This window comes from Abrus precatorius, unplaced genomic scaffold (assembly GCF_003935025.1).
Source record: "Abrus precatorius isolate BTA unplaced genomic scaffold, Abrus_2018 Scaffold2, whole genome shotgun sequence".
Classification (NCBI taxonomy): domain Eukaryota; kingdom Viridiplantae; phylum Streptophyta; class Magnoliopsida; order Fabales; family Fabaceae; genus Abrus; species Abrus precatorius.
The window spans coordinates 869,038-887,710 of NW_020874362.1; the positions used below are offsets into that span (position 1 = coordinate 869,038).

Below are 18,673 nucleotides of genomic sequence, written 5' to 3' on the forward strand. Positions count from 1 at the left end.
TGAATAAAATTAACTCTTGGCTTTTTTTTAAATTAAAAACTATAATATAAAGATTATATTAATAATATTTTATAAATAGAAATAATTTTAGAAAAAATATTTTATTTTCAAAATAAAATAAAATCAATAAAATTCAAAATATGATCAAATATTTTATTTTCCTTTTTAAAATAATATTATAATATTTGATTCTCAAAACTATACTCTATATTTATAAAAATAAAAAATTGAAATAGAATAATATAGTTATAGTATAAAGTTGTGATAGTAATAAGACAGTATTATACAACTATCAATTAAACGGTAAAATATATAAAATAATATTAATGTTTTACTATAATAATTAAACAATTGAAATCACAGTAAAAAATAGTATATAATTAATTAATTAATCATAATACATTACTGCTACCAAAATTAAAAGATAAAACATATTTCAATAGTATTAAATAAAAATTTCAACCATATTAGTAAAACTAGATATAAAAAAAATATGTTTTACATTATAAATACAATTTAAATAATTTTGTTATCGTAAAAACTGAAAAGTGAAATATTATTTTATCACTAAAATCATAAATATTGTTAAATAATGTAATGAACAATCAGTTCTCTAAATAGAGTATGATAATAGCTATTATTATTATCTATATTAATATTATTAATATTATTATTAGTATATCACGATAACATTCTTTTATCTACAATAATTAAAAAAACCTAAAAGTTAAGAAGATCATTGTCTCAAGTATCAAATTAGGCAATAGTTCTTTACGCCTTTTACAACAACGGTGTTTTCTCAAGACAGCATATTTATAAGTGTAATTAAAAAGTACAGGCAACATTTATTTAATTATTTTCAAAAGTATAAGCAACACGCGTTAAGTGCTGCCTTTAAGTTTAAAAAATATTTTTTTAACAATGATTTGAACTCCAAATTAATTGAAGTCAGCCTTCAATCAGCTTAAAAATATTTAAGTGTTCAAAGATAATAGAGACATTGTCAACCACTAAATTATACTTATTTTTTAAGTTATAATTACTAGATTAACATATTTATTACATTATTTAACATATTTAATAATAATCTATAGATAATTTATTATTATTATTACTATTATCTCATAACTTATGAAAATAATTTTAAAAAAGTAAATTTAAATAATTACATTTTATAAGAAGGGTGCATATATATATATATATATATATATATATATATATATATATATATATATATATATATATATATATATATATATATATATATATATACATTACGCGACTTTTAAAAAAATTAATTATCTTAGAATTCTAATATAAATAGATAAAATTAGAAAAAAAAATTCTTTAGAAAATGAATTCCTTATCTTATGCTGGTACGATAACTCTTACTCAAACAAGTCTTATGAGTATTCCTAACTATGTTATGTAGTTTCAATTAATCCCTTCTTCTATTTGCCATAAAATCAATAGTTTATGCAAATAATTCACTTAGAGATCCTTAGGAAGTTAAAATGTCACCTCATAGGATAGCCAACAATCTTCAAACCTAAATCAACGTGGGGCTTAGGTTTCAAAGACCTATGTTTACTAAACAAAAGTTATCTTATAAAGCTTTGGTGGAGGTTATATACCTTCTCCTCTCTCCTATGGGCTCAAGTTCTCCACAATAAGTACAAGTTTACTATTGGGCAAATTCCATGAATCAGAAAAGGAATAATATCTCTTACCTTTGGAATAGCATTTCCTTGGTTTGACCCCAATTTTTTCAGGGTATTAACTAGGTAATTGGTGATGCAATAAATACTAAATTTTGGTATGATAACTAGTATCCTAATATTGGTCAATTGATTAAACATGCTACTAATCATATATCTAATTTGGAGTTGGATATCCCTATGGCCTTGTTTATTGATAATGGTGTTTGGAATGTGGATAAATTGGTTGATTTACTCCTAAATAGGTTAGTAATATTATTATCAATATTGATCCTCCTTTCCTTTCTAGGAGTCTTGATTTTATTTTTTGGAGTTTAACAAATAATGGTATGTTTATTGTTAAATTAGCTTACTCTTTAATGTTATATACAAATGATTCTCATATTGGTTGTCATAATTTATTTGATTCTATGTGGAAGTAGAACAATATCCCTAAAATTAGATTGTTTCTCCATAAAGTTGCTCACAATAAGTTGATAACCAACCTTAAGGTATATTTGAGGTATAACTAATTCTCTCCTTTGCAATAAATGTGGTAATGATGAGGAATCTATTGTACATGTTCTTAGAGACTCCCCCTTTGCTAAGGATATTTGGATCATTTTGTTTTTTCTCAAAATTGGGTTTCTTTTTTTAGCAAAAGTTTAGCTGATTGGTAAACTTTTAATTTGTCTAAACAGAATTCTAAATTTTATCCTCAATGGGGTAGCTTATATGGGATTATTGTTGGTATATTTAGAAAGAAAGAAATAATTTTATATTTAATTATGCTTCTACTCAGCCCATGATTCTTATTCAAAAAATTTTATCTAACTTCCAATTTCAATCTAATAGCTACTGGAATTTGATTAACTCCTTTTCTAGGTTGGTGACTGATAAAATTCTTCTCAAGTGGATGCCTCCTCCTATAAACCAATGGAAGCTCAATGATGATGGAACTGCTTCTCTAGTTCATGGAATGGCTGCTTGTGAGGGATTAATTCGAAATGCTCAAGGTCACTTTTTAGTTGGCTTTTGTAATATTAATATTTTCCTGCATTCCGCTGAAAATAATTCTAAAGAAGCTTTATCCCTAGTCTGTTTAGAGCTTACTATTTAGCAAGGGTTGAAAATTATCTAAATTGAAAATAATTCTAGAGAAGCTTTATCCCTAGTCCGTGTAAAGTTTTATCCATTCACTTTTTGTCATGCTCAGTAGGATTAGGAATGTTATTAAACAAATTTAATTTATTAGATTTGAGCATGTGTATAGAGAAGCCAATCAAAGTGCTGATCACTTTGCAAAATTAGTTTTTAGAGGATTTTTTTATTTCCTTTTGTATTGTTAATTCTCCTCCTTTCCTCCTCCCATTTCTTTGTATGTTCTTTAGATGTTTGATTTTCTAGATTGAAGCCTTAATCTTGGTTGGACTTTTTAACCCCTTTAAATATATAAAATAAAATAAAATTTAATATCGATAATTTTTATATAATATATGTTTGAGATTTATTTTTCCAAATAAAAATAGCTTCCAGTAATACATTCTTACACATTATACATGATCGAGAACTATTAAAAAAACATAGTGAAAATTATGTTAACAAATAATATGTTGTTTAAAATATAAATATATATTTATTATTAGATTAATTTCACATTTTTGTAAAAAATGATATTTAAAATTTATTACACGTTACTGTCACAAATTATTATATGATTTAGTGATAAATTAATTTAATTTCCAAATCGTCAGAAACTTATAGAACTATTTATTTTACAAAATGTTATTTAAAAGTGTTCCTAAAAACGTTTGCCACATGTTAATATACAGAGGGATCTATTTAAATCTATAAAATTTAATATTCATAAAACAATTCAATTAATAAATTTGCATAATATATGATTGTTATCTGTACAATCGTTAAATTAAAACTATTCATTACCTAAATTGTTCGTTATTGAATGTAAACTTCTTAAAAATATTAAATAACAATAATTATAATAAAAGAAATTCTTTTTACATATTTAAAAATATGTATAACGTTAACTTTAACTACATCATTAAAGTTCTCATGTGGCATACTACTTTGTTAAATATTTGTTAATTACGAGGGAATAAAGATGGCAGAGAGATCTACTAAAGTCCTTTTTTCGTTTCTTTTCATACCGCACACAACATAGGACCTACATCCGAAGCCTTAAGTTTTGCTTACATATTCTAATTTCCAATAAAAGTATATTTTTCTTTTGGGGTTGGGCAATGTTAAAATTTGCTAAATTCAAACCTTCGTCATGGTGCTCATATACTACTAACTCTCACTACTGAACTATTACTGCAAGGACGGGTGAATAAGATTTTTAGAAGCCATGAAATTAATGTTGGATTTGTTTGATCCAAATAAGCTGTAGAGTTTCATTTTCTTTCTTTCCTATCTTTTTCCTCTTACATTTGGTTTTGTGGTCCTCATTATTGTTCTTTTTTGGTCAACAAAACATATTTTTTTTTCGGAATTTGAATGATTTTTAGTTTTTGTTCGAAACCTCCCTGAAAGGCTAAGGTATAAATAGTTTAGTCTGGGCCTTAAAACGACTATATAGGCCACTATCTAAAAGAAGCCCAATCTATTCTCATGGTTTTTCCCGAGCCCAATACTGAAAATGTTAAAGCCGAAAAGATCATATATGTTTACATGATATGGATCTCAATTCGTTAATCATGAGCATCGTCACGTCAACAATAAGCTGAAAACAAAAAAAAAAGAAAATAATGACAAATGAAATGTCAAAACACAAAAGATCATGTTTCATGTATAATTCAGTTGATATGGATTTCAAATCATTAATCATGAGCATCTTCATGCATACGCTGCAACAAAAGGGGAAAAAAAGGAATCAAGGGAATGATGACAAATGAATTGGTAGGGATCATCATTAAAAAAAAGACCACAAGAATGTTAGTTAAACTGTCGTGCAAAATGAACTGATGACTAATTTGACTTAAGTAATTTATTATAAGAACTACTAATGTGGCTTTCGTGAAATCGTGGGCTGCTCCTGCCGGCTATGCCTCTTGATTTTTGTTTTTCGTTTTTCTTAATTAGTAAGACAAATCATATTGATTTTTAGCATTAGACCCAAATGATGAAAGCAACAAATAATTCAATATAACAACGTCTCCTGCACGTTCAGTCGCTTGCTCACTCATAAAGTCACAAAGTAGTGTTCAATCACCATAATAATTCCAAGGAAATAAACAAAATTATAAAGATAGGTGGGCATTTTAAAATTTTGAAAGTTTTCTAAACCAATTAACAGCTTCAACATAACTCTTCTTTATTTCTTAGTTTTTGTTTTGTTTTACCTTTTTAATGTTATAATTCACAAAATTTTTACCTTGGGTCGGCAGAGGTTGTTAATAAATCACCTTGGCCTAATGTTTGTGGAGGGAGGGTGGTTTGTTGTTTAGAACAAGCATCTTCCAATCGCTATTGGATTGTGACTCTTATGAGTCAGAGTGGAAATCTGACCTACCTGAAGAGTTAGGATTCCATTATCGACACAAATAATGTAATGCAAAGGGTTACTAGTTAGCGCTCGCTATATGCATTAGAGTAATGAAAAGAGAAAAGAGAGAAGTGATAAATAAGATGACTGATTGTAATGAAAAGGTGAGAAAATACATTAAATACAAAAAGAAGACACTCGTAGATTGTTAGAATTTTCTTTAATCTATTATGTAATTTTCATTATGCAATGATTATTATAAAATTACTTTCTTTCTTTTTTTATCTTGAATTACGTTGTTTTCACAACCCAATATATAGTTCTTATACAATTAAGGATTTAGAGAATACTAACTTGAATCCATTGTTCATTGATGTTACCTCTCTCTTTGATATCTTTGATCCCTTTGTATTTTTTTCAACTCTTCCTTCCTCTTTTTAGCTTCTATCAGATAATTAAGAGAAAGTTCATTTCTTGCGTTTATTGTGAGCTCACTCAGAGATCGTGAAAGTAAAAAATAGAGAATAACATGACTTCTATTTGATAACCACTCTTCTATTTTTCTGAAGGGAGAGGGAAGTGTTTTCTTATAATTTGTATTTATAATTATACCCTCAATGACTCTATATTTTATATTTAATGACCATCACATTAAATCATTAATTAGAGTCATGCTATAAGTTATATAGGCCACTATAATAAGATTATTAAAATAATCTAATAATCTCCCACTTGGCCTATGTGACTACTTGAAGATTCAATGAATTGTAAGTACGCATATCATTGATAATATCAAGTCATCATCTTTTAATGATTTAAGTTGATCGGATCATGGCGGTCACAAGTCATTTAACGACATAATTCCTTTCAAGTATCACAAAACCAACCTAAATCAAAATAGCTTTAATTAGTTATACTACAGACTGTAACTCTGATGTGTTTTTAACACTCAACCTGTTTTCAAACTCAAACCATTCATGTACATTAATACAACTCAAATAACAAGTAAACAAGCAGAAACAATACTTTTATTGAATTCCCAAAATGTCTACAATAATATGAGCAAAATAATTTATACACATATATGTGAATCACATAATCATGCTAATAAGGACTTGTCTATAATGCCCATTCTACCAACATGGCCAAAAAATATTTTAGGGGGCAATCCCTTAATTAGCGGATCCGCTATCATTAAATCAGTACCAACATGCTCAATAGACACTTTTTGTTTCCGTACTTCTTCTTTCACTTATAAGTATTTTAAGTCTATATGCTTTGCTCCCTTTGAATACTTATCATTCTTAGAGAAAAAGATGGCGTTAGAATTATCATAGTACATTCTTAGCGGCTTTTCTAAAATCAACAATACCAAGCTTTAAGACAAAGTTTCGCAGCCACAGAGCATGAATAGTGGCCTCAAAGCACGCCACAAATTTCGCTTCTATGGTAGACTTAGCAATAATGAACTCATTTTTGCTCTTCCATTAAATCGCACCTCCAGCCAACAAGAAGAGGTAGCCAAAGGTCGATTTGCTTGAGTCTACACATCCAGCATAGTCTGAATCCGAGTAGCCAACAACTTTTAGGTGACTAGATCTCCTATAAGTAAGCATGTAGTCCTTGGTGCCTTGTAAATACCTAAGGACTTTCTTTTCAGCCTTCCAGTGGTCCATTCCAGGATTACTTTGATATCGGCCCAACATTCCAACAGTAAAACTGATATCAGGTCGAGTGCATGTCTGAGTATACATTAAACTCTCGACCACTAATGCATAGGAAATAAATTCCATTGCTTTCCACTCTAACTCATTCTTAGGACACTGCATTTCACTAAACTTGTCTCCCTTTTGAATTGGAACCACCCCTGATAAGCACTTTTCCATTTTGAATCTCTCTAATACTTTGTTGATGTAGCCTTTCTGAGACAATCCTAGTAATCCTTGTGATCTATTACGGAATATTTCTATTCCAATCACATAGGAAGCCTCACCCATATCTTTCATCTCAAAGTTCTTAGAGAGAAACTTCTTTATATCATGCAACAGCCCAACATTATTAGTAGCAAAAAGAATGTTATCAACATACAGGATTAAAATGATGAACTTGCTCCCACTGATCTTCATATAGATACACCAGTCAACGGTATTTTTTACAAAATCATATGATGTGATTGTATCATTGAACTTAAGATACCATTGTCTGGAAGCCTGTTTCAACCCATATATTGATTTCTTTAACTTACACACTATAATTTTTTTACCTGTAGTCATGAAGCCATCTGGCTGATCCATGTAAACTTTCTCTTCCAAGTCACTATTCAGAAAGGCGGTCTTTACATCCATTTGGTGGAGCTCTAAGTCATAATGAGCCACCAAAGCCATAACAATTCTTAAAAAGTCCTTCTTTGAAACTGGAGAAAAAGTCTCTTTATAGTCTATGCCATCCTTTTGAGTGTATCATTTAGCAACAAGTTTAGCCTTATATCTCTCAACGTTGCCTTTTGAGTCACGTTTGGTTTTAAAGACCCACTTGAAACTGACTCGTTTTGAACCTTCAGGCAACTCGACTAGATCTCATACCTTGTTGTCACTCATTGATTTTAATTATTCTTCCATGGCATTCAACCACTTTTCAGAATTGTTACATTCCATGACTTGCTTAAATGAGACTGGATCCTCATCAATATTCAAGTCACACTCATGCTCAAGTAAGTAAACCACATAATTATTCGAAATAGCAGGTCTTTTCTATCTTACAGACCTCCTTAATGTTATCTCTTGTGGTTCACCTTCCTCATGTTCATTTGTGACTTGCGCATTTTCAGCTGGTTCATCCTTTATATATTGTTCTTGTGGGTTTGGAACATTAACTTGTCTCCTTATATTGTGTGACCGTGATATAACAAGAGGAACAACAACTGGAGAAGAGACACCAACTACAGGAGTTTTCGCACATGTCTCTTTAATTTCCACCTTTCGTGTTTCACCATTCCCACTAAATTAACCATTTTCAATGAACCTTACATTTTCAGACTCAACTATTCTCATACTATGATTAGGATAGTAGAATCTGTACCCCTTTGATTTCTCAGGATAGCCGATGAAATAACCATTAATGGTTCTAGCATCAAACTTCTTTTCATGTGGATTATACACTCTTACTTCTGCTGGATAACCCCCAGACATTAAGATGTCTTAAACTGGGTTTCTTTCATGTCCACAGTTCATAAGGAGTCTTTGAAACTGCTTTACTAGGAACTCTATTAAGTAGATACGCAACGTTCTTTAATGTGTACATCCACAAAGACATAGGTACAGAACTGTAACTCAACATACTCCTAACCATTTCCATGATAGTACGATTTCGCTTTTTAGCCACACCATTTTGTGGTGGTGTACCAGGCATAATATATTGTGCATGTATGCCTCGACTTTCTAAAAGTTTCACAAATGAACCTGGACATTGTCCACTTTTATCAGATTTTCCATAATATTCACCACCTCTATCTGACCTCACAACCTTTACCTTTTTATCTAGTTGTCTTTCCATCTCATCAATGAACACCTGTAAGACATCCACTGATTGAGATTTTTCATGCAACACATACAGATAACAATAACGTGAGTAGTCATCAATAAAGGTAATGAAATATCTTTCATTACCCCAAGATAGGATGTCAAATGGACCACGAATATCAGTGTGTATCAACTCTAAGAGTTGATTACTTCTTGTGGCTGGATTTTTTGATGTGTGTTTGATTTGTTTTCCTTTAATACAATCCACACATACATCCCAATCAACAAAATCCAACTGAGGTAAAATTTCACTTTTCATTAACTTTATCATCCTTTCTTTGGATATGTGACCTAACCTTTAATGCCACAAGAAAGCATAGCATTCATTAGGCACATTCAAATTACTACTAACAGCATTCTCAACATAAAACAAAGATTTAGCAAATTTAACATTAAGATTGAAATGATATAAACCATTAATTAATGTTCCAGATCCGAAATAGTACGAGTGTTTATACAAAGAAAAAATTTTGTTTCCAATCTTAAAATTAAAACCAAATTCGTCCAACGTTGTAACAAAAACTAAATTTCTAGCACATTCAGGAACATAAAGACATTTTTCTATATCTATACAGCAACCAGTATGCAAGATCAATCTGTAAGTCTCTATTCCTTCTATCTGTGCCTTCATTTTGTTCTCCATGTACAAGAACTTTTTACTTCCGCTTATGGGCTGGATTGAAAGAAATCTCTTTCCTTTCGAACCAAATGTTTCTCTTCGGACAATCTTTCTTGAAGTGACTAGTCTTCTTGCAGAAGAAGCACATCTGGCCCTTTTAGATTCGGCCTTCACGAACCTTTAATAAGGCCTTATCCTTCTTGTCCTTGTTGTCCTTCTTACTTGGCTTAGTCTTGCTACTACTAGCCCCTTCATGAAATGTGAGATGGACGAGTGTTCTTTCACCTTCTTCAGCCTCCCTTCCTCCTGAACCAGCATGACCATAATCTCTTGTATGTTCTATTTATCCTTAATGGTGTTGTAATTCACCTGGAACTGACTAAACTCAGGAGGGAGTGAGTTTAAAATGAATTGTACTAGAATGAATTTCTTTACCTCTATGCCATTGATTTCAACTTTGTCGCTTGATTGATCATGTCAGTCACATGGTCATAAATGGACCATGACCAATCAAACTTCTTAGTAGTCAGCTCAGTCAACAGGGTACCTAAACTAGACTTGTCAATAATGTCCAATTGTGCATACTCTTTTACCTTTGTCATAAATTCCCTATCATTTTCAGTCTTTGGCATCGATGGCTTCACATTTTCAGCCATAGTCATTTTCAACAAGTTCAAGCTCATCCTGTTCGACCTTTCTCAAGCTTCACAAAGAGTCTTTTCCTCTTCAGTATTGGTCTCTGTGATGGCTACACTCTCTTGTTTCATAATGATTGTTAGGTCTAAGTCCATAACACCTAACTGAAATCAAACTTGTTCAGCCCAATCATCATAATTGAGCCCATTAAACTTGACTACGTCATTGTTCATGTCATATGTATTCATAGGGACTGAAACATTTAATACATGCTTAAACGTTTATGCTTTGAATAAAATTAATAGATTTAGACAGCCAACTATTATCAATTATGCATCTAAGTTTACCTTTGGATAACGCCTAAATACACAATTTATCTATAATGATGCTAATAAACAACTTTAATTGACAACCAGTCATTCAAACCAATATGCAATTCATCTTTGGATATACAAACATATTATGAAGTGGTTACACGTCTCCTTAATGTCATTAATCATATGCAATGATCCACCTTTGGACGATCTTCCTTTATGTTACCATATAGCAACAAACAATTTTGAATAATTTACAACACACAATTAAATGCTTAAAGAACTTTTAAAGCCAGGCCACTTTGGTGACTAACAAGCTACCCTTAAAATTAAATATTAAATTGTGAAGTTCTCATTATGATAATGTAATTTAGAATTAATTAACTTGAGAATTTAATCAATTTGGTGAGTAAAATTTACTTTGATGTAATTCTAAAATTATCTATACATTTTATGAATCATTTTCCTTATTCTGCCATAAAATTACTATGCACGGTCGTGTTTTTACTTAATGCATGGCTATGCTTCGATGAAGCAAGGCCATGCTCATTTCTGATGCATTGCCCTGCTTCCTGAAGCATGACCGTGTTTATAATTGACGCATGGTCGTGCTTACAATATGCAAGGTCGTGCTTCGTTGAAGCATGACTGTGTTTGTTCCTGATACGTGATCCTACTCCTTGATATATAACCCTGCTCACTGATACATGGTTCTGCTCATATTACAGATTCAAAATCCAATGTTTCTAACTTTCAAAACCTTAGGATTTTCAGTTATTGAATCCAAAACAATTATTCAACATCAAAATAATGCTGATCCATCATATAAAATTCCTAGGATTCATGTAATTTGGGGAAAACTTTAATGGAGAACCAATCTCTTATGGATAATCAACAAAATTCATAACATTGCTCTGATACCAACTATTAGAATTTTCTTTAATTCATTATGTAATTTCTATTATGCAATGATTATTATGAAATTATCTTTTCCCTTTTATCTTGAATTACGTGGTTCTCACAACCCAATATATGGCTCTCATACAATTAAGGGTTTAGAAAGCACTAACCTGAATTCATTGTTCCTTGATGTTACCTTTCTTTTTTATGTCTTTGATCTCTTTGTATTTTCTCCAACTCTTCCTTCCTCTTTTAGCTTCTCTCGGATGGTTGAGAGAAAATTATTTTCTTGCGTTTACCGTGAGCTCACTCAGAGACTGTGAAAGTAAAAAAATAGAGAATACCGTGACCTCTATTTGGTAATAGCTCTTTTATTTTTCTGAAGGAAGAGGGGAATGTTTCCTTATAATTTGTATTTACAATTATACCCTCAATGACTCTATATTTTATATTTAACCACCATTGCATTAAATCATTAATTAGAGTCATGTTATAAGTTACATAAGCCACTATAATAAGATTATTAAAATAATCTAACATAGATAATCAAACATGATACACACAGGCATATTCTTCTTTATTTATTCTTTTTCTCTTCTTAATTGTTGAGAAATCAAACTTCAATCTAACGGTTTTGTAGGATTGAAGTTAATAATCGTTAATATAAAAAGAATTTGGGTAATTAATATTTAAGGAATTGATTCAACTGGAAGAACACATACTCATCACGTGATCGTAAGGTCCTGTTAAACATAAAATATGAATGTGGATGAAGTTGGTCAAAAGATTAATTAAGTCTAAACCAACTCATGATAAGAACACATTAATTGTCCCTGACCTAAGAACTTAACTAAGCGAAAGCGTTTAAGTTAAAGACAGGTATAAATCAACTAAGGATGAAAGGAACAGTCACTTAAGAATAACTTTATTAGGTATGGTAAATTAAAGTGTTTACCGCAAGTTTTATAAATAGTATTCATGTCTAAGATGTTGTTGTATCTCGTAAAATCAACATTACATAATATAGGTCCTAATAATTTTTCCTATAAAAATGAAAAGTGGTTAAACAGCTAAATATACTATAAGTAGAAAAACTTAAAGTGAACCTAGATCAACCAAAAATGGGAGTATGTTGTAAAAAAAAGTATATAAATTGGAGTGCCTATCAGTACAAAACTTGCCAAAACGTTAGGTTGAGAATTTATTTTTCTTATCCGATATGTTTTTAAAACTGATACGGACAGCAAGGTGGTAAAGTTATAAAACTAAAATAAAAAAGTTGAAAAAAATGATACTAAGAATAAACAAAAAAATATATATTAAAAGATGCTAAGAATAAACAAAAAAAAAACAATTATTAAAAGATGCTAAGGATTTTGACACAGTAATATTAATTAATATGATTAAAAAACATAAAATATAAATTATTAAGATGTGGTAAATTTGGTTTTAAAAAAAATGAATTTTGACACATTAATATTATCTAAAAAATATAAAATCTAAATTATTAAGATGTAGTAAAAAAAATCAATAAACGTCGATCTGTAAAAGTTTAAAAAATTGAACAATTTATATTTTACTCTAACTGAATTAAAAATGGTTTCCATGATATTTATTTTTCAAAGATTGACACTAGAAATTTCAATAATAATAATAATAATAATATATTTGCTTCCTTGTATGGTTGTTGATTGAAATAATCACATTTAAAGGTTTTTTTACATAGAGAAAAAATGAAAAATTTACTAAAATATAGTATTTTAGAAAATATTAGAAAAATATAGAAATTTTTAAAAAATTATCAGTAATAATTTTTTTCCAAAATCAAAAATTGCTATAAACGGCTTTTTATATTAAAATTTTATTATTTTTAAAAAATTATCATTAAATTTTGACTTTTTATAATTTTTTAATATTTCTTTAAAAAATCATAGTTAACAATTTTTTTAAATTTTATAACTTATTAACGCTTACACCAAAAATTATCATCGACAAATTTTAAATTTTAAATTTTTGTAATTTTTTAAAAATATTATAATTTTATACATAATTTTCAAATATAAACAAGTAAATCGACATTTAAATAATTAATTTTTTATGTATTTTGAATAAATTATTTAAAAAATATTTAAATGTTGTAAATTCCATAATTTGCAAACAGGACAGGGAAGCACAGAACATCCCACGCCACAAAGAATGATAACAACGTCAGCATTACCTAGAAGTCATCCTGGTCCCTGCCCCATGCCATGCATTACCACCAAATTCAGGTGCCGTCCGTTTTAGGGAAACATTACATTGCGTATCCTTCTATCTAAGTCACTCCATACACTCTACACGCCACAGATCATTTTATAAGGGAAATTTCCTTTCCGGATTATCAAATTCAAGTCTTCAATTCATTCTTCATCAAAAATAAATTTTGAATAAAAACAACTTCAATCATATTTTTAAATGTTTTAATATTTTTATTTTCTATTTTCCAATCGCAATTAATGATTTTCATCGTAATAATTAAATTTTATTATTGTATATGAATGGTTATTCAAATCTATTTATAATTTAAATTTAAATTTACTATTGGGAAAATATTATTAATCAGTTATTATAAAATATAGCAATATCAATGTAGTAAAGTAGCGGAACTTTACTTGTCCCCAAATGGCAGTTTTAGTTAACAATGTAATCCTATAAGGTAATACAAAACCTCGATAAAATTACTTAAGGTTAAATATATTTAAATGGTAATATAAAAAAATTACATTTTAATATATGTTAATCTTTACTATGTTATGAATGGCATCAATCATTTTGTATCACTGATCTTTCTATTTATCTCTTCCCACAACTGAAAAAGTGAATACTATAATTATCATTTCTGAATAAATAAAAATATAAAGCGTTGAATTTGGTACGAGTCAAGTGAGAACAGAAGCAAAAAAGGAAAGTAGGCACAAGGCAAAGAGCCAAGTGATGAGAAAAGTTCAGTTTTCCATTTTTAAAATGGAGTGTAGATACGGCAAAGTTTAGTTCAATTCCGAGCCCCCAGGCCCAGGTGCATTTTGCAGATCCAACACGCCTCAAACCCTATTTATATCCAACTGTCTCTGTTTTTTCCTTTCATTTCATCAATTCAATGCTAAAGCCACGCCTTCCCCTGTTCATAAACAACTCAAGGGTTAGTGTTGGTCACATCCATCAAACATGCGCACCTTGATTCTTGGCGTGCGTCAGTGACTGAACCTGAAAGAGCGTCAGGTTCATTTATAGCCCAGAACTGCCCTGTAGTGTAGTCCGTGTCACCCAATTCAAAACGTGAACAAACGTTTCCAGCTCCACCAATTTATTATTTTCTTATTACTACTAAAAACCAACCCAAGCTTTGCTAGTGCACTTGTTGCTTTGAGAACAAAACGAGATGGGTAATTGCCAAGCCGCGGAGGCAGCTACGGTGGTGATTCAGCACCCAGGGAACAAGATCGAGAGGATTTATTGGTCTGTTAGCGCTCACCAAATCATGGACTCCAATCCTGGTCACTACGTTGCGCTTGTTGTCTCCTCACCTACGCTTAAGTCTGAGAATGGCACGCCATTGAAGCAGCTTAAGCTTCTTCGACCCGATGACACTTTGCTTATTGGCCAGGTTTATCGCTTGATCACTTTTGAAGGTACGTCCCATATTATCATATCATATCATATATAATAATAATTAATTAATTCGCATTGTTTCTCTCTTTCTTTGGTTTTACAAATAAATGAATTGATTGTTTATATTTTGGTGGGGGAATAGATGTGTTGAAGGAGTTTGCTTCTAAGAAATGTGGTAAGCTGGGGAAATTGCTCAAGGAGACGGGTGGCCATGGAATTCAGATGAAGCACAGAGACTCCAGAGCACCCAATCCTAGTCCCACCAAGGTAATTAAGTTTCATGTTAATGCTGCTAGCTTCCTGTCCCTTCCAATTTGCTTTTCTTTTCCTTCATTTCATGCAAGTGCAACTAATTTAATTTTCTAAAATACTAATTTTTAAGTACCGTGTTTTTTTGGGATAAATACACCTGTTATGTTTTTAGTCTAGTTGTTAAGGGCTTTTTACCGGTGAATTTCTCCTTTTTTTAGAAAAATGTTTTGTTGATACCAACGGTGAAAAAATTTTATAAGAGGAAAAAGTGATGAATATAATGCTATTATATGATAAAAGATATATATTAAATATATATTGATACTGTTTGTTTAGATGTGTATGAATCGTGTGTGTGTGTGAATAGCTTTAAGGCACAGTCTAATTGGATTGCTGAGGTATAGCATTTTTTTTTTCTTTTTAGTTTTTTTTTTTTGACAGCGACAGAGGAAAAGAGGAAAAATAAATCAGGGAGAGAAAGAGGGCAGGGATCTTCTTTTCTCTGTATCTGACACGAATAAAAGCATATTTACCATCTTTTTTTCCTTGATTCTGTTTGCATGGGTAAATTTTTAGATAATCTTATCTTCTGTAAATCAGTACAACGTGATATTAATTAAGTACGGATTTCAAGACTGATTTTTATCTTTATCTTTTCTTCTTTCTCTAGGAAAGTTTTTTATTATAAATTTCCCTCACTTTTATTTGGGACTGAGACACTTGGGACTGCATGTAATGATTTTTTTCCCCAATTTACGAGTTTGATCTATGATAACTCGCACCTGTAGTCATCTTCAATCAATCTTATGCTCCTGTAGTTCTCATGTTAAAGAAGTTTTAATTAAACTCAACTACTAATTTGCTGTTGCGTGCTATTTAAACATTTTTAGTTGCAATGGCCAACAATATTCTACTATTACCTAATTTGTTGTGCTACCGGTCAAAGTTGTGGTAAAAACCTTTTTTGGGCATACGGGTGACCCATATAGGAGTATAAATTCTTGCCTATGCAGCATAGTAATTTTTAACTTAGTTTTCATAATAAATTAGGAAAGTACGTCAAACAATGCATGCTCCACTACCCAAATAATGCTACGTGCCTTTGTTCTATTACTTTAATGACTTTCTTAGTTTCTTCACGTTTCCACTTTCATGAAAGCACTACCAAATTACAAAAGGTACGTCAGGACTGCTAATCAGAGGATGGCATGGATGCTTTTAATTAAAGATATGATCGTTACAAGTGAGAGGTTTTTCTTAAGAAGAAAAAGCGAGAGACGGAACTTACATCTAACACAACCATTTGCGTTATTTGCTTTAAGTGAAGTGGTCAAGTGGCCAAGTAGGAAAATTATTGGAAGAGCCGCCCTCGATTACCAATTTGCATTCGGCCTAAGTGCCTAAAGTGGCTAGTTGGAGATCCATTTGGAAGACTAATCCGTTATTACTGCCCAATAATTTTTTATGCTTGACCAATTGATTTCCACAGTATACAAAAGGTGCAAATCACAAGTTTAAAAACCGATCAAACAATAAATTTATCTTTGCTAAAGAAATAGTATTACTGTTCCATAGACGTTGATTTATTCACTGTTGGAGCCACCCATCTATGACTTCTGTGATTTGTACTATGAATCAATATGATTTGTCATTTTCCCTTTACCTCTTGGCGTGTGTCTACCCAATGCAATGCTGTAATGCCATTGTTATTTCTTTTTTCTGTGCATTGTCAGGTGGAACAGGAGATTCAACAAATGGGAAACAATGGCGGCAGCAGCAGCAGCAGCAGCAGCAATAACAAAAGTGTTGGAAGGCAATTCGTTGGTGGTGGTGGGCAATGGAGGCCAGCCTTACAGAGCATTGCAGAAGTTGGAACTTGAAAGCACTATTAGCCCCTCACTCCCATGAATAAAACCATTTCACTCTTTTCAATACATTCATATTACCCTCCTTAGTTAGTACCCTACCATATATAGGGTCTGTGTTAAACGTAGTTCTCATTATGTCATGACATGGAACATGTACTATACATCTTGAACTTACAATTAGTCATTACCCAACTTGTTGTAGAATATCATGCTGGTTTGTTTTGTTAGACTTAATTAAACCGTTTTCTGAGTTGCCTGGTTTGGTTTGGTCGTGTGTGTAGCTTTGCCTTGAAATTTTGGTAGTGGACCAGTCTATGGATTTGGATATACATTTGAATGTTCCACTGCCTTTCAACGCCTCTCGATTCTTCACAAACTAATTGCCCATGAAACTTGGGAATGTTGATGTTGTGGTCCTATATAATATATCCTTTTCCCCTATTATGGTTTCTTTACGTGTATAAATTATATAGGATGTCTACACACGCTGTGGCACGAACAGCGTCTGAGATCAATTCAACCCCACGAGAAAAAAATGCTGTCCACAATCACATAATAAAGAGTACAAGAAAAAACAAAAAAATTCTGAGCTCAAATTATAAGATCCGACGTATCTATGGTAGTGCTAGCTCCACTATGCACCATTTACATATCAATGTTTGTATGTACCTTGGTTGCTTTGATTTGATGGAATCACGGGTCAATGGTGCAAACACTTTATCCCTTGCTTTTTATTCAATTCTGCCTTTAATTCAAAAGACAGGATATTTGTTCTAAATATTGTCTCTACGTTTTATCAACATGCATGTGCACTTCGATCTGTTGCTTGTTCACAAGGGATATATATGACCTCCAGCTGTATGAAACGTGCTTAAATTTCCTATTTTGTTAGTTTTCCATTCCATAATGTATTTATTTAATGAAACAATAATCGATGCATGAGTAAATATTGTAAATATTTTTATTATTTGAATAATTAAAATTGACTTATATATTTACTTTTATTTTTCACTTATTTTACGTATTCTAAAAATATATAAAAATAAAAAGAACTAAAAAGTTGTTTCCAATAATTGTAAACAAAACAATTTTATATTGCGAATTTTAAAGTTTCGATATTAACATTATTGAAAAAGGTAAACACTAACTAATTTTAAAAGGATACATGTTAAAGAAATAAAAATAATTTTTTATTAAAAATGCTGTTAATGAAATTTCAGGTAATCTCTAATAAAAAAAAATTATTAATTTTTTAACTAGCATACTTAAAACATTAGTTTGCAAGACCCTTAAAAATACAACAAGCGTGATGAAGTGTCTTGAAGAATTATAAATAAATAAAAAATTATTAATAAATTTTTAACACGATCTTTAATATTTTTTTATTTATTGATTTGTTAAATAATGTTCTTAAGATATTCGCAAAAAAAATTAATGTTCTTAAGATATTGATTAGTAAGGAAAAATTAGTTGTAAAATAATAAAACAACAATTAATAACCTTTCGTACTGCAAAAGGGAGGAAATCTAATTACTTTTTACACCATTTTATTTTTTGATAATTGTAGCATCCATTTTTTTATCTTTTAGGATTTAATTTTTAAATATAAAATTAAATTTTGAAAGTAATTTGTAAATGGCTTCTCAAATTTAAATG

The 18,673-nt window shown here is 30.5% G+C and overlaps 1 protein-coding gene across 2 annotated transcripts; it reads left to right on the top strand.

Annotated features, from left to right (window-relative positions):
• The first annotated feature begins 14,111 nt into the window (after positions 1 to 14,111).
• On the top strand, positions 14,112 to 17,465 carry LOC113858372. 2 transcript variants are annotated; one of them, XM_027490999.1, is made up of 4 exons: positions 14,162 to 14,304; positions 14,427 to 14,917; positions 15,040 to 15,164; positions 16,883 to 17,359. In XM_027490999.1, the coding sequence occupies exons 2-4, from the start codon at positions 14,668 to 14,670 to the stop codon at positions 17,027 to 17,029; spliced, it is 522 nt and encodes a 173-aa protein (XP_027346800.1). In that variant the 5' UTR covers positions 14,162 to 14,304; positions 14,427 to 14,667; the 3' UTR covers positions 17,030 to 17,359. The 2 variants fall into 2 exon arrangements, with proteins under 2 accessions (XP_027346799.1, XP_027346800.1); XM_027490998.1 differs by having other exon boundaries at positions 14,112 to 14,917; positions 16,883 to 17,465.
• The last annotated feature ends 1,208 nt before the right edge of the window (positions 17,466 to 18,673 follow it).